The 23873-nt window shown below is 48.0% G+C and overlaps 1 protein-coding gene across 4 annotated transcripts in view; it reads right to left on the reverse strand.

Moving 5' to 3' along the window:
• rab11fip5a (RAB11 family interacting protein 5a (class I)) overlaps nucleotides 1-11642 on the reverse strand; it is a 58245-nt gene extending 46603 nt beyond the window's left edge. For 3 of the 4 annotated variants that reach the window (XR_005037842.1, XR_005037843.1, XM_036955437.1), the window contains exon 1: nucleotides 10784-11642. Coding sequence is in view for 2 of the 4 variants with exons in the window: in XM_036955437.1 (XP_036811332.1) it covers nucleotides 10784-11169 (386 nt within the window). In the remaining 2 variants the exon portion in view is untranslated. The remainder of the gene's footprint in view (nucleotides 1-10783) is intronic. The other variant, XM_036955438.1, reaches the window with a different exon arrangement.
• Between the last annotated feature and the right edge of the window lie 12231 nt (nucleotides 11643-23873).

Raw genomic sequence — 23873 nt, forward strand, 5'->3', positions numbered from 1 at the left:
TAGCAGGGGTTGGTAGAACAGTAGGATCAGTCAGGGGTTGGTAGAACAGTAGGATCAGTCAGGGGTTGGTAGAACAGTAGGATCAGTCAGTCATACTGCTTCCACCTCACTCTGTATAGCAGGGTTGGTAGAACAGTAGGATCAGTCAGGGGTTGGTAGAACAGTAGGATCAGTCAGACATACTGCTTCCACCTCACTCTGTATAGCAGGGGTTGGTAGAACAGTAGGATCAGTCAGACATACTGCTTCCACCTCACTCTGTATAGCAGGGGTTGGTAGAACAGTAGGATCAGTCAGACATACTGCTTCCACCTCACTCTGTATAGCAGGGGTTTGTAGAACAGTAGGATCAGTCAGACATACTGCTTCCATCTCACTCTGTATAGCAGGGGTTGGTAGAACAGTAGGATATGTCAGGGGTTGGTAGAACAGTAGGATCAGTCAGGGGTTGGTAGAACAGTAGGTTCAGTCAGACATACTGCTTCCACCTCACTCTGTATAGCAGGCGTTGGTAGAACAGTAGGATCAGTCAGGGGTTGGTAGAACAGTAAGATCAGTCAGACATACTGCTTCCACCTCACTCTGTATAGCAGGGGTTGGTAGAACAGTAGGATCAGTCAGGGGTTGGTAGAACAGTAAGATCAGTCAGACATACTGCTTCCACCTCACTCTGTATAGCAGGGGTTGGTAGAACAGTAGGATTAGTCAGACATACTGCTTCCATCTCACTCTGTATAGCAGGGTTGGTAGAACAGTAGGATCAGTCAGACATACTGCTTCCACCTCACTCTGTATAGCAGGGGTTTGTAGAACAGTAGGATCAGTCAGGGGTTGGTAGAACAGTAGGATCAGTCAGGGGTTGGTATAACAGTAGGATCAGTCAGGGGTTGGTAGAACAGTAGGATCAGTCAGGGGTTGGTAGAACAGTAGGATCAGTCAGGGGTTGGTAGAACAGTAAGATCAGTCAGACATACTGCTTCCACCTCACTCTGTATAGCAGGGGTTGGTAGAACAGTAGGATCAGTCAGACATACTGCTTCCATCTCACTCTGTATAGCAGGGGTTTGTAGAACAGTAGGATCAGTCAGGCATACTGCTTCCATCTCACTCTGTATAGCAGGGTTGGGAGAACAGTGGGATCAGTCAGACATACTGCTTCCACCTCACTCTGTATAGCAGGGGTTGGTAGAACAGTAGGATCAGTCAGGGGTTGGTAGAACAGTAGGATCAGTCAGGGGTTGGTAGAACAGTAGGATCAGTCAGACATACTGCTTCCACCTCACTCTGTATAGCAGGGGTTGGTAGAACAGTAGGATCAGTCAGGGGTTGGTAGAACAGTAGGATCAGTCAGGGGTTGGTAGAACAGTAGGTTCAGTCAGACATACTGCTTCCACCTCACTCTGTATAGCAGGGGTTGGTAGAACAGTAGGATCAGTCAGGGGTTGGTAGAACAGTAGGATCAGTCAGGGGTTGGTAGAACAGTAGGTTCAGTCAGGGGTTGGTAGAACAGTAGGATCAGTCAGATATCCTGTAGTCCTGTAGGTACAGTAGTTTTACATTGTTCTTGGAGTAAGCAGAGCTGGAGACCTCACGTCTCCGTCCCTAGTGCCCTACTGTTGACCAGTCCTCTACAGTATAGTGCCCTACTGTTAACCAGTCCTATACAGTATAGTGCCCTACTGTTGACCAGAGTCCTTTACAGTATAGTGCCCTACTGTTGACCAGAGTCCTTTACAGTATAGTGCCCTACTGTTGACCAGAGTCCTATACAGTATAGTTGACCAGAGAAGTACACTATGTAGGCAATATTCTGTAAACTACAGCCTCCTCAGCGGGACAGGCTGTAAACTACAGCCTCCTCAGCGGGACAGGCTGTAAACTACAGCCTCCTCAGCGGGACAGGCTGTAAACTACAGCCTCCTCAGTGGGACAGGCTGTAAAGTCAGAAACCACAATGGACATGGGAGGAGAAACACATTCCACATCTGGATGTGATGAGAGCCCCTCCCCCACTACTATCCAGGCTGTATCCCAGTCGGCCGTAACCGGGAGTCCCGTAGGGCGCCGCACCATTGGCCCAGCGTCGTCCAGGTTTGGCCGGTGTAGGCCGTCATTATAAATAAGAATTTGTTCTTCACTGACTTGCCTAGTTAAACTAGTTAACTACTGTTCACCGCTCTCACAATATAGTTAGTTATGTTATATCATGTAATGGACTAGTGGTCAAGTCTTTCAAAAGACTGGCTAGTTAATTGCAAATGCTAGTTCATGTTGTTAAGCAGTCTAGAAATGGAGGACAGACAGACAGGGTTGATTAATAAACTACATCTCTCTCGACCTCAACCTGCACTATGAAGATGCATTGCATCGTTCTGTTCTGCATGATACATATAGAGCAGCACGTACATCTACAACATCCTCCTCCCTCCTTCTATAAACCATCTACAACATCCCCCTCCTTCTATAAACCATCTACAACATCCTCCTCCCTCCTTCTATAAACCATCTACAACATCCCCCTCCTTCTATAAACCATCTACAACATCCTCCTCCTTCTATAAACCATCTACAACATCCCCCTCCTTCTATAAACCATCTACAACATCCCCTCCTTCTATAAACCATCTACAACATCCCCCTCCTTCTATAAACCATCTACAACATCCCCCTCCTTCTATAAACCATCTACAACATCCTCCTCCTTCTATAAACCATCTACAACATCCTCCTCCTTCTATAAACCATCTACAACATCCTCTTCCCTCCTTCTATAAACCATCTACAACATCCTCCTCCTTCTATAAACCATCTACAACATCCTCCTCCTTCTATAAACCATCTACAACATCCTCTTCCCTCCTTCTATAAACCATCTACAACATCCTCCTCCCTCCTTCTATAAACCATCTACAACATCCTCTTCCCTCCTTCTATAAACCATCTACAACATCCTCCTCCTTCTATAAACCATCTACAACATCCTCTTCCCTCCTTCTATAAACCATCTACAACATCCTCTTCCCTCCTTCTATAAACCATCTACAACATCCTCCTCCTTCTATAAACCATCTACAACATCCTCTTCCCTCCTTCTATAAACCATCTACAACATCCTCTTCCCTCCTTCTATAAACCATCTACAACATCCTCCTCCTTCTATAAACCATCTACAACATCCTCTTCCCTCCTTCTATAAACCATCTACAACATCCTCCTCCTTCCTACTCTCCCTCATTCTATAAACCATCTACAACATCCTCCTCTCCCTCATTCTATAAATCATCTACAACATCCTCCTCCCTCATTCTATAAACCATTTACAACATCCTCCTCCTTCCTCATCTCCCTCATTCTATAAACCATCTATAACATCCTCTCCTCCCTCATTCTATAAACCATCTAAAACATCCTCCTCTCCCTCATTCTATAAACCATCTAAAACATCCTCCTCTCCCTCATTCTATAAACCATCTACAACATCCTCCTCTCCCTCATTCTATAAACCATCTACAACATCCTCCTCTCCCTCATTCTATAAACCATCTACAACATCCTCCTCTTTCCTCCTCTCCATCATTCTATAAACCATCTACAACATCCTCCTCTCCCTCATTCTATAAACCATCTACAACATCCTCCTCTCCCTCATTCTAGAAACCATCTACAACATCCTCCTCTTCCTCATTCTATAAACCATCTACAACATCCTCCTCTTTCCTCCTCTCCCTCATTCTATAAACCATCTACAACATCCTCCTCCTCCTCCCTCATTCTATAAACCATCTACAACATCCTCCGCCCTCTTATTCTCTAAACCAGTGGTTACCAAACTGTTCATAGTCCCGTAACCCTTCAAACATTCAACCTCCAGCTGTACCCCCTCTAGCACCAGGGTCAGAGCACTCTCAAATGTTGTTTTTTGACATCATTGTAAGCCTGCCACACACACACAGATTTATTGAACATAAGAATGAGTGTGTTTTTTTTTTGCCACAACCCGGCTCGTGGGAAGTGACAAAGAGCTCTTATAGGACCAGGGCACAAATAATAATAATAAATAATTGTTCTCTTTATTTAACCATCTTAGATATAAAACAGTATTTCTTCATAGAAAATTGTGAATAACTCACCACAGGTTAATGAGAAGGGTGTGCTTGAAAGGATGCACATAACTCTGCAATGTTGGGTTGTGTTGGAGAGAGTCTCAGTCTTAAATCATTTTCCACACACAGTCTGTGCCTGTATTTAGTTTTCATGCTAGTGAGGGCCGAGAATCCGCTCTCACATCGGCACATGGTTGCAAAGGGCATCAGTGTCTTAACAGCACGATTTGCCAAGGCAGGATACACTGAGCGCAGCCCTATCAGGAAATCTGTCAGTGGCTTCTGATGAAATTGAGTTAATATGCACGCAAAAACAACAACAAAAATCACACAATGATGGAAAGACCTGTGTGTTGTCCTTGTTAATGTAGACAGAGAAGAGCTCCAACTTCCTAATCATAGCCTCGATTTTATCAATTTTATCCCGCACATTGAATATAGTTGTGGAGAGTCCCTGTAATCCTAGATTCAGATCATTCAGGCGATAAAAACATCACCCAGATAGGCCAGTCGTGTGAGAAACTGGTCATCATCAAGCGGTCAGACAAGAGAATATTATGGTCAGTATAGAACATTTAAGCTTGTCTCTCAATTTAAAACCAGGCTAGTCAGTTAAGAACTCTACGAACTCGTCTCTCAATTTAAAACCAGGCTAGTCAGTTAAGAACTCTACGGACAATTCCTTCGACCTTCCAAATCATGTCCAATCAATTGAATTTACCACAGGTGGACTCCAATCAAGTTGTAGAAACATCTCAAGGATGATCAATGGAAATAGGATGCACCTGAGCTCAACTTTGAATCTCATAGCAAAGAGTATGAATAATGAAAAAATAATGTTAAACCTTACATTACATTTGCTAAACTTTCTAAAAACCCGTTTCACTTCGTTATTATGGGGTATTGTGTGTAGGTTGAGGATATTTAAAAGTAATTTTACAATAAGGGTGTAACACAACAAAATGTGGGAAAAGAAAAGGGGTCTGAAAACTTTCCGAATGCACTTTATATCACCTAATAGTATGAGGCAGGCCCGGGTCGTCACTACGTCTATCACCTAATAGTATGAGGCAGGCCCGGGTCGTCACTACGTCTATCACCTAATAGTATGAGACAGGCCCGGGTCGTCACTACGTCTATCACCTAATAGTATGAGGCAGGCCCGGGTCGTCACTACGTCTATCACCTAATAGTATGAGGCAGGCCCGGGTCGTCACTACGTCTATCACCTAATAGTATGAGGCAGGCCCGGGTCGTCACTACGTCTATCACCTAATAGTATGAGACAGGCCCGGGTCGTCACTACGTTTATCACCTAATAGTATGAGACAGGCCCGGGTCGTCACTACGACTATCACCTAATAGTATGAGGCAGGCCCGGGTGGTCACTACGTCTATCACCTAATAGTATGAGACAGGCCCGGGTCGTCACTACGTCTATCACCTAATAGTATGAGGCAGGCCCGGGTCGTCACTACGTCTAGCACCTAATAGTATGAGACAGGCCCGGGTCATCACTACGTCTATCACCTAATAGTATGAGGCAGGCCCGGGTCGTCACTACGTCTATCACCTAATAGTATGAGACAGGCCCGGGTCGTCACTACGTCTATCACCTAATAGTATGAGGCAGGCCCGGGTCGTCACTACAACGTCTATCACCTAATAGTATGAGACAGGCCCGGGTCGCCACTACAACGTCTATCACCTAATAGTATGAGACAGGCCCGGGTCATCACTACGTCTATCACCTAATAGTATGAGGCAGGCCCGTGTCGTCACTACAACGTCTATCACCTAATAGTATGAGACAGGCTCGGGTCGTCACTACGTCTATCACCTAATAGTATGAGACAGGCCCGAGTCATCACTACGTCTATCACCTAATAGTATGAGGCAGGCCCGGGTCGTCACTACGTCTATCACCTAATAGTATGAGACAGGCCCGGGTCGTCACTACGTCTATCACCTAATAGTATGAGGCAGGCCCGGGTCGTCACTACGTCTATCACCTAATAGTATGAGGCAGGCCCGGGTCGTCACTACGTCTATCACCTAATAGTATGAGACAGGCCCGGGTCGTCACTACGTCTATCACCTAATAGTATGAGGCAGGCCCGGGTCGTCACTACAACGTCTATCACCTAATAGTATGAGACAGGCCCGGGTCGCCACTACAACGTCTATCACCTAATAGTATGAGACAGGCCCGGGTCATCACTACGTCTATCACCTAATAGTATGAGGCAGGCCCGTGTCGTCACTACAACGTCTATCACCTAATAGTATGAGACAGGCTCGGGTCGTCACTACGTCTATCACCTAATAGTATGAGACAGGCCCGAGTCATCACTACGTCTATCACCTAATAGTATGAGGCAGGCCCGGGTCGTCACTACGTCTATCACCTAATAGTATGAGGCAGGCCCGGGTCGTCACTACGTCTATCACCTAATAGTATGAGACAGGCCCGGGTCGTCCCTACGTCTATCAGCTAATAGTATGAGGCAGGCCCGGGTCGTCACTACAACTTTGCACAACAATGACAACTGACCTCTCATTAAACTCTTTAGGATTATCCTCTCGTGCCATTTCATGTAGCCTGAATGCCAGTCTGTTACTGATTGTCATGCCAAACGTGACACAAACAAGAACACATTCTTATTTACAATGACGGCCTACCCCAGGCCAAACCAGGACGACGCTGGGCCAATTGTGATTCCCAAATCACAATGAGCACAAACAGATCCCGAACCAGGCTACATTTCATCTCCAGTTGTGGTAAATGGTACAGCCTGCACATTCTGTAATGTTGTTTACAAGGACGGACAGACTGAAGGGACAAGAAAGAGAGAGGTTTCCCCTCATCATTCAGATATCCTTCCTATGGACTTCTATCATATGTTAACATATGCAGAAAGAGACACTGCTACCCAGATACCAAACTAACAGACCACTGTATAAAAGGTTTGTCTACCAGCCTAACAGACCACTGTATAAAAGGTTTGTCTACATATTTATCTTAAAGTCCATCGGTGTGTAGTCAATGACATGTCAAAAACAAGACGTCAGCTTTTCACAACGAATGGTCTCCTAAATTAGTGACCAAAACTCCTCAAACAGTGGACAGCTGATATGACAGGCCTGAGCACAAATAACTGAATGGGAGGTGACAATATTACTGGAATGTTCATAGAGGGAGTTCTTCGCTGTTCATCACTAAACTACAGCACTCTGTCTGTGATCCATCGAAGGAAGGATAGGCTTTACAACAACACTATGTTGTAAATAGGCTCCAACAACACAGAGGATCCATCCCACCCACGGGTCCTGGTCAGGCTCCATCCCCCCCACGGGCCTGGTCAGGCTCCATCCTCCCCATGGGTCCTGGTCAGGCTCCATCCTCCCCACGGGCCCTGTTCAGGGTCCATCCCCCCCACGGGCCCTGGTCAGGCTCCATCCCCCCCACAGGTCCTGGTCAGGCTCCATCCCCCCCACGGATCCTGGTCAGGCTCCATCCCCCCCACGGGTCCTGGTCAGGCTCCATCCCCCCCACGGGTCCTGGTCAGGCTCCATCCCCCCCACGGGTCCTGGTTAGGCTCCATCCCCCCCACGGGCCGTGGTCAGGCTCCATCCTCCCCATGGGTCCTGGTCAGGCTCCATCCCCCCCATGGGTCCTGGTCAGGCTCCATCCCCCACGGGCCCTGGTCAGGCTCCATCCTCCCCCCTCCCACCCCCCATGGGTCCTGGTCAGGCTCCATCCCCCTCACGGGTCCTGGTCAGGCTCCACCCCCCACGGGCCCTGGTCAGGCCCCACCCCCCACGGGCCCTGGTCAACAGTATTCCGCTATAAACTAAATAGCGTGCCATTTGGGATGCCAATCAGAGCTTTCAGGCCATGAGACCAGTGGATTATCCTGAGAACTGGGACAAACTCTAATCCCCAGTAATTTCACATCCTGCCATAGTCCTGCCTGGGGCCACAATACAGACTACAGAGAATAACATGTTATTCCACCTCTGGAATTTAGAATTACTCTCTGCATAGAAGAACAGAATTAGGACCACATTTCCGGTAAGAAAAGCAGACCACCCTCAGCCCAGCTCTGGAGGCTAACCTCCCTCATTATAGCCCAGCTCTGGAAGCTAACCTCCCTCATTATAGCCCAGCTCTGGAGGCTAACATCCCTTATCATAGCCCAGCTCTGGAGGCTAACATCCCTCATCATAGCCCAGCTCTGGAGGCTAACATCCCTCATCATAGCCCAGCTCTGGAGGCTAACATCCCTCATCATAGCCCAGCTCTGGAAGCTAACATCCCTCATCATAGCCCAGCTCTGGAGGCTAACATACCTCATCATAGCCCAGCTCTGGAGGCTAACATCCCTCATCATAGCCCAGCTCTGGAGGCTAAGCTCCCTGATCATAGCCCAGCTCTGTAGGCTAACCTCCCTCATCATAGCCCAGCTCTGGAGGCTTAACACCCCTCATTATAGCCCAGCTCTGTAGGCTAACCTCCCTCATTATAGCCCAGCTCTGGAGGCTAACATCCCTCATTATAGCCCAGCTCTGTAGGCTAACCTCCCTCATCATAGGCCAGCTCTGGAGGCTAACATCCCTCATCATAGCCCAGCTCTGTAGGCTAACCTCCCTCATCATAGCCCAGCTCTGTAGGCTAACCTCCCTCAGCCCAGCTCTGGAGGCTAACATCCCTCATCATAGCCCAGCTCTGTAGGCTAACCTACCTCATCATAGCCCAGCTCTGGAGGCTAACATCCCTCATCATAGCCCAGCTCTGGAGGCTAACCTCCCTCATCATAGCCCAGCTCTGGAGGCTAACATCCCTCATCATAGCCCAGCTCTGGAGGCTAACATCCCTCATAATAGGCCAGCTCTGTAGGCTAACCTCATCATAGGCCAGCTCTGTAGGCTAACATCCCTCATCATAGCCCAGCTCTGGAGGCTAACATCCCACATTGTAGCCCAGCTCTGTAGGCTACCATACTGTAGCCTAACCTCCCTCATTATAGTCCAGCTCTGTAGGCTAACATCCCTCATTATAGCCCAGCTCTGTAGGCTATCCTCCTGTAGCCTAACCTCCCTCATTATAGTCCAGCTCTGTAGGCTAACCTCCCTCATCATAGCCCAGCTCTATAGGCTAACCTCCCTCATCATAGCCCAGCTCTATAGGCTAACCACCCTCATCATAGCCCAGCTCTGTAGGCTAATTCCCTGTAGCCTAACCTCCCTCATCATAGCCCAGTTCTGTAGGCTAACCTCCCTCACCATTGCCCAGCTCTGTTGGCTAACCTCCTGTAGCCTAACCTCCCTCATCATAGCCCAGTTCTGTAGGCTAACCTCCTGTAGCCTAACCCTGCTCTGTAGGCTAACCTCCCTCAGCCCAGCTCTGTAGGCTAACCTCCCTCAGCCCAGCTCTATAGGCTAACCTCCTTCATCATAGCCCACCTCTGTAGGCTAACATCCCTCATCATAGGCCAGCTCTGTAAGCTAACCTCATCATAGCCCAGTTCTGTAGGCTAACATCATGTAGCCTAGCCCAGCTCTGGAGGCTAACCTCCTGTAGCCTAACCTCCCTCATCATAGCCCAGTTCTGTAGGCTAACCTCCTGTAGCCTAACCCTGCTCTGTAGGCTAACCTCCCTCAGCCCAGCTCTGTAGGCTAACCTCCCTCAGCCCAGCTCTATAGGCTAACCTCCATCATAGCCCACCTCTGTAGGCTAACATCCCTCATCATAGGCCAGCTCTGTAAGCTAACCTCATCATAGCCCAGCTCTGTAGGCTAACCTCCCTCATCATAGCCCAGCTCTGTAGGCTAACCTCCCTCATCATAGCACAACTCTGTAGGCTAACATCCCTCATCATAGCCCAGCTCTGTAGGCTAACCTCCCTCATCATAGCCCAGCTCTGTAGGCTAACCTCCCTCATTATAGCCCAGCTCTGTAGGCTAACCTCCTGGAGCATAACCTCCCTCATCATAGGCCAGCTCTGTAGGCTAACCTCCCTCATCATAGGCCAGCTCTGTAGGCTAACCTCCCTCATCATAGGCCAGCTCTGTAGGCTAACCTCCCTCAGCCCAGCTCTATAGGCTAACCTCCCTCATCATAGGCCAGCTCTGTAGGCTAACCTCCCTCATCATAATCCAGCTCTGTAGGCTAACCTCCCTCATCATAGCCCAGCTCTGTAGGCTAACCTCCCTCATCATAGCCCAGCTCTGTAGGCTAACCTCACGTAGCCTTACACAGCCTGAAAAGTAATAGCCATTCTAGACAGCCGTGTTATCAAATAGCATAGTCCCCTCTTCATAGTCTGTTTGACAAACTAGTTGTGATGTCTGGCTGCATGTAGAGGGCGTGTCTGGTAGTGCAGAGGCCCTGGGTTGAAGCTGCAGAATGATCTGACAGTTGTTGTGTTTATAGAAGTCAACTTTAGAATAAACCCTCTAAACCCAATTAAAAGAAACGTAAAGTTGACTAATGTTGTCGTACAATGTAAGGCTTTGGGAGTTTAAAAAAAAATCTCTCTCTTTGATACACTGCGAGACTGTTTCTAGAACAGACCACCATGCAGGACAGGGCCGGTGTTCTCTCGTTTCCCTGAAGCGCTGAAATCAAATGGAATATACAGCAAAAAGACTTCAAACCTCAAAAAAATGAAACCTACTCGTTTTTCATGCATATTCTGTCCTGAAACACCTTATCCAGGTGGATCACGGCTTGGCCCAGAAACACGTCCAGTCCCATGAGCGCCCGGTGCATCACCGTCAGGACCAAGTCGCTGCTCCCGGGGGGGTATGCGCCCCCGTCCCCAACCTGCTCCAGAACACCCGGTAACAACTCGAAAGAACATTCCTCCTTCCATTCGGGAACAGTGGTCTTTTCCAGAACACAAGTGGAGTATTTCTCCTTGCCCACCTGGATAATGGTGTAGACGTCGCTGGTACCGTGTTTGCCCTTCGCCCGCAAGCCCCTGCCCCGCAGAACGGTGACCTGGACGTGTGTAGGAACCCATCTCTGGTCTTCGTCGTAGTCTATATTTAGCGAGGACATGTCCAAAGAAACACAACAGAGAGTGAGGACAGGCTCAAATGTAAACGTGGAAATGGGAGGATACCCCTGCCGTTTCCCTCAGCGTCTCTCAGAGATGCACCGCTAGCCGTCCAGCCTAGTCGCGGGGTGGACGGCTCGGCATTATTGTATCCTTTAAGTTGTCGGTATTGTCCGGTCTGTCTGTAGTGTCTTCACTGTTCGTTGCCCCAGCATGTGTATCGTGGCGTATGCTCGGCTATGCTAATAAGGCTATCGACGGTACGACGCGCGTCTCCGCGTCCCCCTCTCTGCAGTCAGAATTGTTCAAACCATAGACAATGATAGAGGTCTCTAGTGGCAAAAAGGCCGTCGTCAAAATGCGCAGCACCATTGAGGGCTTCCACCATTTCAACTGGGTGGGACATTTCAACTTCATTGGCTCACCAGGAGGGATCAGCCAATCGTAAAAATAAAATAAAAAAATGGACTCCTTTAAAATGGAGATTGCCTCATTGGCGTTTCCCATGCACGTACAGACGCCATAATAGAACTATATAAGGATGTTTTCTCTATCATTCTCTATGGTTGAAACCAAGGCAGTGCCAATGTCACGCCTTTATCCTCTCTCTACAGGAAGAGGGTAGTAGAAAACAGCTTCCACCACAATACCCGAGGCTCAGTTTATCAGAATCTCTAGTAATATGATAACGTGAAACGTATATTACAAAGATCCTTTGTTTTTAAAGAGTTGCAGTGATAACTATCCTGTCCAGACTGCGGCCTGTCTCTCAGATCAGACCCATTGGAAGTAGGGAAACCACCTTCCCCTCCGGGGTACTGCGCTGTGAGAACAGTTCTAGAGTACACACAGCCCTGGGATGACATAACATTGCAGATGCTCTGTTGCTCCCCACTGGGCAGAAAATGGGTTGAATCAACGTTGTTTCCACGTCATTTCAACTGGAGTAAAGAATCTATGTGTTGATGACATTGAATCAAAGTGTATATCTAATTGGATTTGAAAAAAGGCATCAATGTTAGGGCATTTACTCTTTTTTTACTCAACTTTTAACTTAAAGTAAAAAATAATTGATTTCACATTAGTTGACAACTCTAGATGTCTGTGCCCAGTGGGTCCGCCAGATGATCGGTAGGAAAGACAAACTCTCTGTCACTCCTTCTGCAGGGCCAACATGGGAACTCTGTCACTCCTTCTGCAGGGCCAACATGGGTACTCTGTCACTCCTTCTGCAGGGCCAACATGGGTACTCTCTGTCACTCCTTCTGCAGGGCCAACATGGGTACTCTGTCACTCCTTCCGCAGGGCCAACATGGGTACTCTGTCACTCCTTCTGCAGGGCCAACATGGGTACTCTGTCACTCCTTCCGCAGGGCCAACATGGGTACTCTCTGTCACTCCTTCTGCAGGGCCAACATGGGTACTCTGTCACTCCTTCTGCATGGCCAACATGGGTACTCTCTGTCACTCCTTCTGCAGGGCCAACATGGGTACTCTCTGTCACTCCTTCTGCAGGGCCAACATGGGTACTCTCTGTCACTCCTTCTGCAGGGCCAACATGGGTACTCTCTGTCACTCCTTCTGCAGGGCCAACATGGACAGTTGTTGTTGTTGTGGTTTGTTATGCCAGTAGTACGTTTGAACTCTTAAAAATGAATGGACACACTTTGGCAGATTCGTGTTTTATCTCCCAACCAGGACTATTGTAGTCCGGAGTGGTGGTACACCCTTTACAGCCAGTGGGAAGTTTTCATAGATTGAAAATACAAGCCTTTAGCCTTTAGCCTAATCTTCAAACTAAGCAACACATGCTATTCAATAATGTAGCCCACACGTTAAAGGGGTAAACTGGGATTTAAACCAAGTGGAAACCCAGCCACTGTTTTGATAAACAGTTGAGGGATGATGCTGGTAAAATGTATGTATCAATTCCAGATTGGCCCTTAAAATGTTTGCCAGCCACCCTCTATATTGGTCCTTAGTCTAGGGCCTCTCATTGCTTTATTAGACAGCAGTCTGATGATGACCTCACCTGGTGGCCAAACCGCCGTAGAGTTTCAACCCTTCATTCAAAGACTCAATCATGGACACCCTTACTGACCACTGTGGCTGCTTTGTGGATGGACACCCTTACTGACCACTGTGGCTGCTTTGTGGATGGACACCCTTACTGACCGCTGTGGCTGCTTTGTGGATGGACACCCTTACTGACCACTGTGGCTGCTTTGTGGCTGCTTTGTGGATGGACACCCTTACTGAGCACTGTGGCTGCTTTGTGGATGGACACCCTTACTGACCACTGTGGCTGCTTTGTGGCTGCTTTGTGGATGGACACCCTTACTGAGCACTGTGGCTGCTTTGTGGATGGACACCCTTACTGACCACTGTGGCTGCTTTGTGGATGGACACCCTTACTGACCACTGTGGCTGCTTTGTGGATGGACACCCTTACTGACCACTGTGGCTGCTTTGTGGATGGACACCCTTACTGACCACTGTGGCTGCTTTGTGGATGGACACCCTTACTGACCACTGTGGCTGCTTTGTGGATGGACACCCTTACTGACCACTGTGGCTGCTTTGTGGATGGACACCCTTACTGACCACTGTGGCTGCTTTGTGGATGGACACCCTTACTGACCACTGTGGCTGCTTTGTGGATGGACACCCTTACTGACCACTGTGGCTGCTTTGTGGATGGACACCCTTACTGACCACTGTGGCTGCTTTGTGGATGGACACCCTTACTGAGCACTGTGGCTGCTTTGTGGATGGACACCCTTACTGACCACTGTGGCTGCTTTGTGGATGGACACCCTTACTGAGCACTGTGGCTGCTTTGTGAATGGACACCCTTACTGACCACTGTGGCTGCATTGTGGATGGACACTGTTGGGGAATAATCAGAATTAGTTGGTAACATAGGTAAGATGTTTTATATTCATCATATGTTTGTAAGTTACTTCTCATCAGAATGTTTATTTTTGTATAATACTGTGGCGGGGTTTGCAGTCATCTGGTCTCTGTCAGGACTAAGTTACTTGGGCCGGAGAGAGGGGAGAGGTCAAGCGTGTATCTCTTGGCTCCACAATGTCTGTGTCCTAGTCAATGTGTCTCTGTGATCTTGTCAAGGAGGGGTGGATGTGATATATGCCTGTTGATATGAGGATTTGTTTCATGGTTCTGAGTTTGAGAAAATAACATAGTTTAGGAGACAAAGCTGAACGATAAATTATGACCAATGCTGTCTGGCTATGTGTGTCTTTGCTATAAAGGATCTCAGTTGCAATGTGTAAGGGACTCTCAGATAATTCATTTATAGACACTGAATTGATCTGAGAGTCACAGGGTTGTGATGGAACTCATATAATTAAAGATGGATTTTGTGATAACTCTGACTTGTGTGTGGTTTGCTCTCATGATTTGGTAAATACAGGAAATTTCCACGACAACACCCTTACTGAGCGCTGTGGCTGGTTTGTGGATGGACACCCTTACTGAGCGCTGTGGCTGGTTTGTGGATGGACACCCTTACTGAGCACTGTGACTGCTTTGTGCATGGACACCCTTAGTGAGCGCTGTGGCTGCTTTGTGCATGGACACCTACTGAGCGCTGTGGCTGCTTTGTGCATGGACACTCTTACTGACCACTCTGGCTAGTTTGTGAATGGACACCCTTACTGAGTGCTGTGGCTGCTTTGTGCATGGACACCCTTACTGACCACTGTGGCTACTTTGTGAATGGACACCCTTACTGAGCGCTGTGGCTGGTTTGTGGATGGGCACCCTTACTGAGCACTGTGGCTGCTTTGTGCATGGACACCCTTACTGACCACTGTGGCTACTTTGTGAATGGACACCCTTACTGACCACTGTGGCTGCTTTGTGAATGGACACCCTTACTGAGTGCTGTGGCTGCTTTGTGCATGGACACTTACTGAGCGCTGTGGCTGCTTTGTGCATGGACACCCTTACTGAGCGCTGTGGCTGGTTTGTGGATGGACACCCTTACTGACCACTGTGGCTACTTTGTGAATGGACACCCTTACTTACCCCTGTGGCTACTTTGTGAATGGACACCCTTACTGAGTGCTGTGGCTGCTTTGTGCATGGACACTTACTGAGCGCTGTGGCTGCTTTGTGCATGGACACTCTTACTGACCACTCTGGCTACTTTGTGAATGGACACCCTTACTGACCACTGTGGCTACTTTGTGAATGGACACCCTTACTGACCACTGTGGCTGCTTTGTGAATGGACACCCTTACTGAGTGCTGTGGCTGCTTTGTGCATGGACACTTACTGAGCGCTGTGGCTGCTTTGTGCATGGACACCCTTACTGAGCGCTGTGGCTGGTTTGTGGATGGACACCCTTACTGACCACTGTGGCTACTTTGTGAATGGACACCCTTACTGACCCCTGTGGCTACTTTGTGAATGGACACCCTTACTGAGTGCTGTGGCTGCTTTGTGCATGGACACCCTTACTGAGTGCTGTGGCTGCTTTGTGGATGGACACCCTTACTGAGTGCTGTGGCTGCTTTGTGCATGGACACCCTTACTGAGTGCTGTGGCTGCTTTGTGAATGGACACCCTTACTGAGTGCTGTGGCTGCTTTGTGCATGGACACCCTTACTGAGTGCTGTGGCTGCTTTGTGTGATATATTGTTGTCTCTACCCTCTTGCCCTTTGTGCTGTTGTCTGTGCCCAACAATGTTTGTACCATGTTTTGTACTGCTGCCATGTTGTGTTGCTACCATGCTGTGTTATGTGATGCTGCCATGCTATGTTGTTGTCTTAGGTCTCTCTTTATGTAGTGTTGTGTTCTATGTCTTGTTGTGATGTGTGTTTTCTCCCATATTTTAATTGATTTTTTTTATTTTTAATCTCAGCCCCCGTCCCCGCAGGAGGCCTTTTGGTAGTCCGTCATTGTAAATAAGAATGTGTTCTTAACCGACTTGCCTAGTTAAATAAAATGTAAAAAAAAAAATATATATATATATATATATACATATATATATGTATATATATATATATATATATATATATATATATATATATATATATATATGTATATATATATATATATATATATATACTGTGGCCTACAGTCAATCACCTACAGCACGTGTCAAACTCATTCCATGGAGGGCCGAGTGTCTATTGGTTTTTGCTCCGTCCTTGTCCTTGATTGATGAATGAAGGTCACTAATTAGTAATGAACTCCCCTCACCTGGTGGTCTAGAGCTTAATTGAAAGGAAAACCCAAAATCCAGCAGACACTAGGCCCTCCATGGAATACGTTTGACACCCCTGGTTTACTATATAGCAGCAGGTGAGAATCCACTGACTGCAGTGACTGTCAGTCATATTCCTGATGCCTGCTGCATCTGGCAGATGAGTTGCAGAAAAAAGAGACAGAGAGAGAAAGAGTCAGGGAGCTGGAGGGCCTAATTCCTTTAGCTGATTTTATTAGTGTCTTTATGCTGTTATGGAAGAAGAGAATTTACCACCTGGTCAGTGAGGCGTGGCTGGCTGCTGGGTTCTGTTCTCTCACTGCTCAGCTCCAACGCATGACGTTATAACAGAGGAAGTGTTTCCTGATCCTGGTTCTAATCATGGTCCTAGTTCTAATCCTGATCCTGGTTCTAATCCTGGTCCTGGTTCTAATCCTGATCCTGGTTCTAATCCTGATCCTGGTGCTAATCCTGATCCTGATTCTAGTCCTGGTTCTAATCCTGATCCTGGTTCTAATCCTGATCCTGGTTCTAATTATGATCCTGATTCTTATCCTGATCCTGCTTCTAATCCTGATCCTGGTTCTAATCCTGATCCTGATTCTAGTCCTGGTTCTAATCCTGATCCTGGTTCTAATCCTGGTCCTGGGAACCCAAAGGGCTGGACTAATACACATGAGTCAAATCAAATGCTTGATGATAACTTTATTATTTTAATCAAGTGTGTTAGTTCTAAGACAAAAAAAAGTTGTGAAGCACTTTTAACAGAGCTGGTAGAAAGCTCAGCAGATATACTGAGAAAGTCCTTATACAGTTACACCAACATGGAGACTTCATTACCTCTGCTAGAGTTACTGCTCTTCTGGAAGTTCTATTGGACCTCTGCTAGGGTTACTCCTCTTTGGGAAGGACTATTGGACCTCTGCTAGAGTTACTGCTCTTTGGGATGGATTATTGGACCTCTGCTAGAGTTAATGCTCTTTGGGAAGGACTATTGGACCTCTGCTAGAGTTACTTTTCTTCTGGAAGTTCTATTGGACCTCTGCTAGAGTTACTGCTCTTCTGGAAGGACTATTGGACTTCTGCTATAGTTACTGCTCTTTGGGAAGGACTTTTGGACTTTTGCTAGAGTTACTGCTCTTTGGGAAGGAGTATTGGACCTCTGCTAGAGTGACTGCTCTTTGGGAAGGACTATTGGACCTCTGCTAGAGTTACTGCTCTTTTGGAAGGACTATTGGACCTCTGCTAGAGTTACTGCTCTTTGGGATGGACTACTGGACCTCTGCTATAGTTACTGCTCTTCGGGAAGGACTACTGGACCTCTGCTAGAGTTACTGCTCTTTGGGATGGACTACTGGACCTCTGCTAGAGTTACTGCTCTTCGGGAAGGACTATTGGACTTCTGCTAGAGTTACTGCTCTTCTGGAAGTTCTTTTGTAAGTTCTATTGGACCTCTGCTAGAGTTACTTCTCTTTGGGAAGGACTATTGGACTTCTGCTAGAGTTACTCCTGGGCTACAATATCCGGACCCCTTCTTCTGTCGATAGGGGCACGGAACCCCGCCGATCCTGTACGACTGTAATACCGACATAATCTGCCAGAAGATTCCAACAGGCCCCTCAGGTGCGACACCCGCTGAAGGCCCATTCTGCTAACCTGCTAGGCCTGCTTGCTACCTAGAGCTACTTGGAACCCTACTAATTCCACGACTGGTCTATCAACGTCACCGCACGAAGAGGCAAAAACAGACTTACCCCCATCGCTACGTCCCCCATAGGCTAACTTGCTAGCCCCGGTCTGCTAACTGCTAGGTTGCCTGCCCCGGTCTGCTAACTGCTAGCTTGCCTGCCCCGTTCTGCTAACTGCTAGCTTGCCTGCCCCGATCCGCTAACTGCTAGCCCCTACTAACTGCTTGCTTGCTAACCCGGTCTGCTAACTGCTAGCTTGTTTAGCCCCTGCTTTTCTAGTATGGCCACCAACCAGAGGGCCATACTGGACAGGATTTACATGGCCAAATCTCCATAAATAATTACTACATACATCCCCAATGATAAAACAATATTTTAGGGGGTCTGGAAAACACAATAAACACAACATGCCATATATATGTATCCTGGTGAAAACGCATGCCAAATTACTGTTTTCATGCCTAGTTTCAATAGTTTACATGAAAATCCTCTAAAAAGTCATATATATGGGTGATTGCAATGATATACTGTATAATGATATTCTGTTCTGTTTCAATTTTAAGAAAAACGTCACTTTAGGTAAAATCCCATGTATTATGTCCAGCAAAGAGACAGGTACTCAATTTTAACAAAATACTTTTATGATGAGACTTTTCAGTCTTTACAAAAAGTAGGTAAATTCAAAACAAAGATGTGTAACTATAGTGGCATTACAGATTACCAATTATAGTCAGTGATGTAGTGCTATTTCTTTAGGTACCGGAGAAAAAAATAAAATGACAACCAATTAGCTGTACATAGTCTATCGGTTAACAGCCCACCCATTTTTACCTACCTCATCCCCATACTGTTTTTATTTATTTACTTTTCTGCTCTTTTGCACACCAATATCTCTACCTGTACATGACCATCTGATCATTTATCACTCCAGTGTTAATCTGCAAAATTGTAATTATTCGCCTACCTCCTCATGCCTTTTGCACACAATGTATATATAGACTCTCTTTTTTTTCTACTGTGTTATTAACTTGTTAATTGTTTACTCCATGTGCAACTCTGTGTTGTCTGTTCACACTGCTATGCTTTATCTTGGCCAGGTCGCAGTTGCAAATGAGAACTTGTTCTCAACTAGCCTACCTGGTTAAATAAAGGTGTTCTCAACTAGCCTACCTGGTTAAATAAAGGTGTTCTCAACTAGCCTACCTGGTTAAATAAAGGTGTTCTCAACTAGCCTACCTGGTTAAATAAAGGTGTTCTCAACTAGCCTACCTGGTTAAATAAAGGTGTTCTCAACTAGCCACCTGGTTAAATAAAGGTGTTCTCAACTAGCCTACCTGGTTAAATAAAGGTGAAATAAAAATAAATACAAATTATAGTCAGTGATGTAGTGCTATTTCTTTACGTACCGGAGCAAAAATAAAATAAAATGACATTTCTCAATCAACATTTGCACTGTAGGCTGTTGTTAGCATATTAGCATGTTATAAAACGCATAATGCATTTTCTGGCAATTGTACTGTTATGTGCCAGATGCTCAGACTACAAAACGTTATAAATGTCCCTTTTCAGAGATTAACTTGTCATTTCAATAGGCATAGAATACAGACATAAATCTGGGTTTATGATTCTTTTTACCCCTCTTTTGTGGTATCCAATTGGTAGTTACAACCGCACCAATGTGTCAGAGGAAACACCTACACCTAAATCTTCCCCTAACGACGCTGTGCCAATTGTGCGCCGCCCCATCGGTCTCAAGCCTGGCCTCGAACCCAGAATCTCTGGTGGCACAGCGATGCAGTGCCTTAGACCACTGCACCACTCAGGAGGCCTGGGCTTATGATTCTAATTAAATGTTGCCATGGTTTGCTTAGAGAAACTCGGTAGCCTATAGCCCCTGATAGGCCTACATCTAATTTCAGATAGTCTACAATAGCTTTGACAAGATGTAGGGAAGATGTAAACTGAATGATTTAGCAGCTTGCTTAGCAGCCCTGGTTACTACGAGCCCTGGTCACTACGGGCCCTGGTCACTATGGGCCCTGGTCACTACGAGCCCTGGTCACTACGAGCCCTGGTCACTACGGGCCCTGGTCACTACGGGCCCTGGTCACTACGAGCCCTGGTCACTACGGGCCCTGGTCACTACGGGCCCTGGTCACTACGGGCCCTGGTCACTACGAGCCCTGGTCACTACGGGCCATGGTCACTACGGGCCCTGGTCACTACGAGCCCTGGTCACTACGGGCCCTGGTCACTACGAGCCCTGGTCACTACGGGCCCTGGTCACTACGGGCCCTGGTCACTACGAGCCCTGGTCACTACGGGCCCTGGTCACTACGGGCCCTGGTCACTACGAGCCCTGGTCACTACGGGCCCTGGTCACTACGGGCCCTGGTCACTACGAGCCCTGGTCACTACGGGCCCTGGTCACTACGAGCCCTGGTCACTACGGGCCCTGGTCACTACGGGCCCTGGTCACTACGGGCCATGGTCACTACGGGCCCTGGTCACTACGAGCCCTGGTCACTACGGGCCATGGTCACTACGGGCCCTGGTCACTACGAGCCCTGGTCACTACGGGCCCTGGTCACTACGAGCCCTGGTCACTACGGGCCCTGGTCACTACGGGCCCTGGTCACTACACTTTAAAGGGAATAGGGTGTCATTTGAGACACAACCATTGTCTGTCGGTATATAAACTGATATCCTATCTAAACAGGACAACAGATTAATCCATCCGGCGCCGAGGTGAGCGGAGCCGCATATCCGATGGAGGGAGCAGCCAAGGCCCTATCAGCCGTCCCTGCCATCCCCCCCTCCCTTCCCCCCCCCCCCCCCCCCCCCCTCCCTGCCTCCCCTCCCCCTCCCTGCCTCCCCTCCCTGCCTCCCCCTCCCTGCCTCCCCTCCCCCTCCCCTCCCCCTCCCTGCCTCCCCCTCCCTGCTGCCTTTTGGCCTGGGACCCGTCTACGCCACTGAACTCTTGTCCCGAGCAGCTGGCTGCAGAACGAGGTGTGTTTTTCTTACTGGACTTAACGTTGGTGTTGGTTTAAGAGCCCGGGACGTGGGATCCTTTGTGCCATTTAACAGAGGACTTAGTCATCTTGGTTGGGTTTGTATTTTTATTATCCGCTAAACTATGGTTGGGGGGCATGGCGGTGCGCATGGCAAAATGACCTCCAAATCTGTTAGCCACTGGGAGGGAAGAGGTGGAATCTGTCAGTCACTGGGGTAAAGAGGTGGAATCTGTCAGTCACTGGGGTAAAGAGGTGAAATCTGTCAGTCACTGGGGGGGGGGAAGAGGTGGAATCTGTCAGTCACTGGGGTAAAGAGGTGGAATCTGTCAGTCACTGGGGTAAAGAGGTGGAATCTGTCAGTCACTGGGGTAAAGAGGTGGAATCTGTCAGTCACTGGGGTAAAGAGGTGGAATCTGTCAGTCACTGGGGTAAAGAGGTGGAATCTGTCAGTCACTGGGGTAAAGAGGTGGAATCTGTCAGTCACTGGGGGGGAAGAGGTGAAATCTGTCAGTCACTGGGGGGGGGGAAGAGGTGGAATCTGTCAGTCACTAGGGGGGAGGAGGTGGAATCTGTCAGTCACTGGAGGGAAGAGGTGGAATCTGTCAGTCACTGGAGGGAAGAGGTGAAATCTGTCAGTCACTGGGAGGGAAGAGGTGAAATCTGTCAGTCACTGGAGGGAAGAGGTGGAATCTGTCAGTCACTGGGAGGGAAGAGGTGAAATCTGTCAGTCACTGGAGGGAAGAGGTGGAATCTGTCAGTCACTGGGGTAAAGAGGTGGAATCTGTCAGTCACTGGGGGGGAAGAGGGGGAATCTGTCAGTCACTGGGGTAAAGAGGTGGAATCTGTCAGTCACTGGGGGGGAAGAGGAGGAATCTGTCAGTCACTGGGGGGGAAGAGGTGGAATCAGTTAGTCAATGAAGGGAAAAGGTGGAATCTGTCAGTCACTGGGGGGGAAGAGGGGGAATCTGTTAGTCACTGGGGGGGAAGAGGTGGAATCTGTCAGTCACTGGGAGGGAAGAGGAGGAATCTGTCAGTCACTGGGAGGGAAGAGGTGGAATCTGTCAGTCACTGGGAGGGAAGAGGTGGAATCTGTCAGTCACTGGGAGGGAAGAGGTGGAATCTGTCTGTCACTGGGAGGGAAGAGGAGGAATCTGTCATCCACTGGGAGGGAAGAGGTGGAATCTGTCAGTCACTGGGGTAAAGAGGTGGAATCTGTCAGTCACTGGGGGGTAGAGGAGGAATCTGTCAGTCACTGGGGTAAAGAGGTGGAATCTGTCAGTCACTGGGGTAAAGAGGTGGAATCTGTCAGTCACTGGGGTAAAGAGGGGGAATCTGTCAGTCACTGGGGGTAAAGAGGGGGAATCTGTCAGTCACTGGGGTAAAGAGGTGGAATCTGTCAGTCACTGGGGGTAAAGAGGGGGAATCTGTCAGTCACTGGGGTAAAGAGGGGGAATCTGTCAGTCACTGGGGGTAAAGAGGTGGAATCTGTCAGTCACTGGGGTAAAGAGGTGGAATGTGTCAGTCACTGGGGTAAAGAGGTGGAATCTGTCAGTCACTGGGGTAAAGAGGTGGAATCTGTCAGTCACTGGGGTAAAGAGGTGGAATCTGTCAGTCACTGGGGTAAAGAGGTGGAATCTGTCAGTCACTGGGGTAAAGAGGTGGAATCTGTCAGTCACTGGGGTAAAGAGGTGGAATCTGTCAGTCACTGGGGTAAAGAGGTGGAATCTGTCAGTCACTGGGGTAAAGAGGTGGAATCTGTCAGTCACTGGAGGGAAGAGGAGGAATCTGCCAGTCACTGGAGGGAAGAGGTGGAATCTGTCAGTCACTGGGGGTAAAGAGGTAGAATCTGTCAGTCACTGGGGGGAAGAGGTGGAATCTGTCAGTCACTGGAGGGAAGAGGAGGAATCTGTCAGTCACTGGAGGGAAGAGGAGGAATCTGTCAGTCACTGGGAGGGAAGAGGTGGAATCTGTCAGTCACTGGGAGGGAAGAGGTGGAATCTGTCAGTCACTGGGAGGGAAGAGGTGGAATCTGTCAGTCACTGGGAGGGAAGAGGTGGAATCTGTCAGTCACTGGGAGGGAAGAGGAGGAATCTGTCAGTCACTGGGAGGGAAGAGGTGGAATCTGTCAGTCACTGGGGTAAAGAGGTGGAATCTGTCAGTCACTGGGGGTAAAGAGGTGGAATCTGTCAGTCACTGGGGGGAAGAGGTGGAATCTGTCAGTCACTGGGGTAAAGAGGGGGAATCTGTAAGTCACTGGGGTAAAGAGGTGGAATCTGTCAGTCACTGGGGTAAAGAGGGGGAATCTGTAAGTCACTGGGGGGAAGAGGGGGAATCTGTCAGTCACTGGGGTAAAGAGGGGGAATCAAATCAAATCAAATCACATTTTTGTTTGTCACATACACATGGTTAGCAGATGTTAATGCGAGTGTAGCGAAGTGCCTGTGCTTCTAGTTCCAACAATGCAGTAATAACCAACAAGTAATCTAACTAACAATTTCAAAACTACTGTCTTATACACAGTGTAAGGGGATAAAGAATATGTACATAAAGATATATGGATGAGTGATGGTACAGAGCAGCATAGGCAAGATACAGTAGATGGTATCGAGTACAGTATATACATATGAGATGAGTATGTAAACAAAGTGGCATAGTTAACGTGGCTAGTGATACATGTATTACATAAGGATGCAGTAGATGATATAGAGTACAGTATATGAGATGAATAATGTAGGGTATGTAAACATTATATTAGGTAGCATTGTT

Source organism: Oncorhynchus mykiss, chromosome 19, assembly GCF_013265735.2.
Source record: "Oncorhynchus mykiss isolate Arlee chromosome 19, USDA_OmykA_1.1, whole genome shotgun sequence".
NCBI classification, from domain to species: domain Eukaryota; kingdom Metazoa; phylum Chordata; class Actinopteri; order Salmoniformes; family Salmonidae; genus Oncorhynchus; species Oncorhynchus mykiss.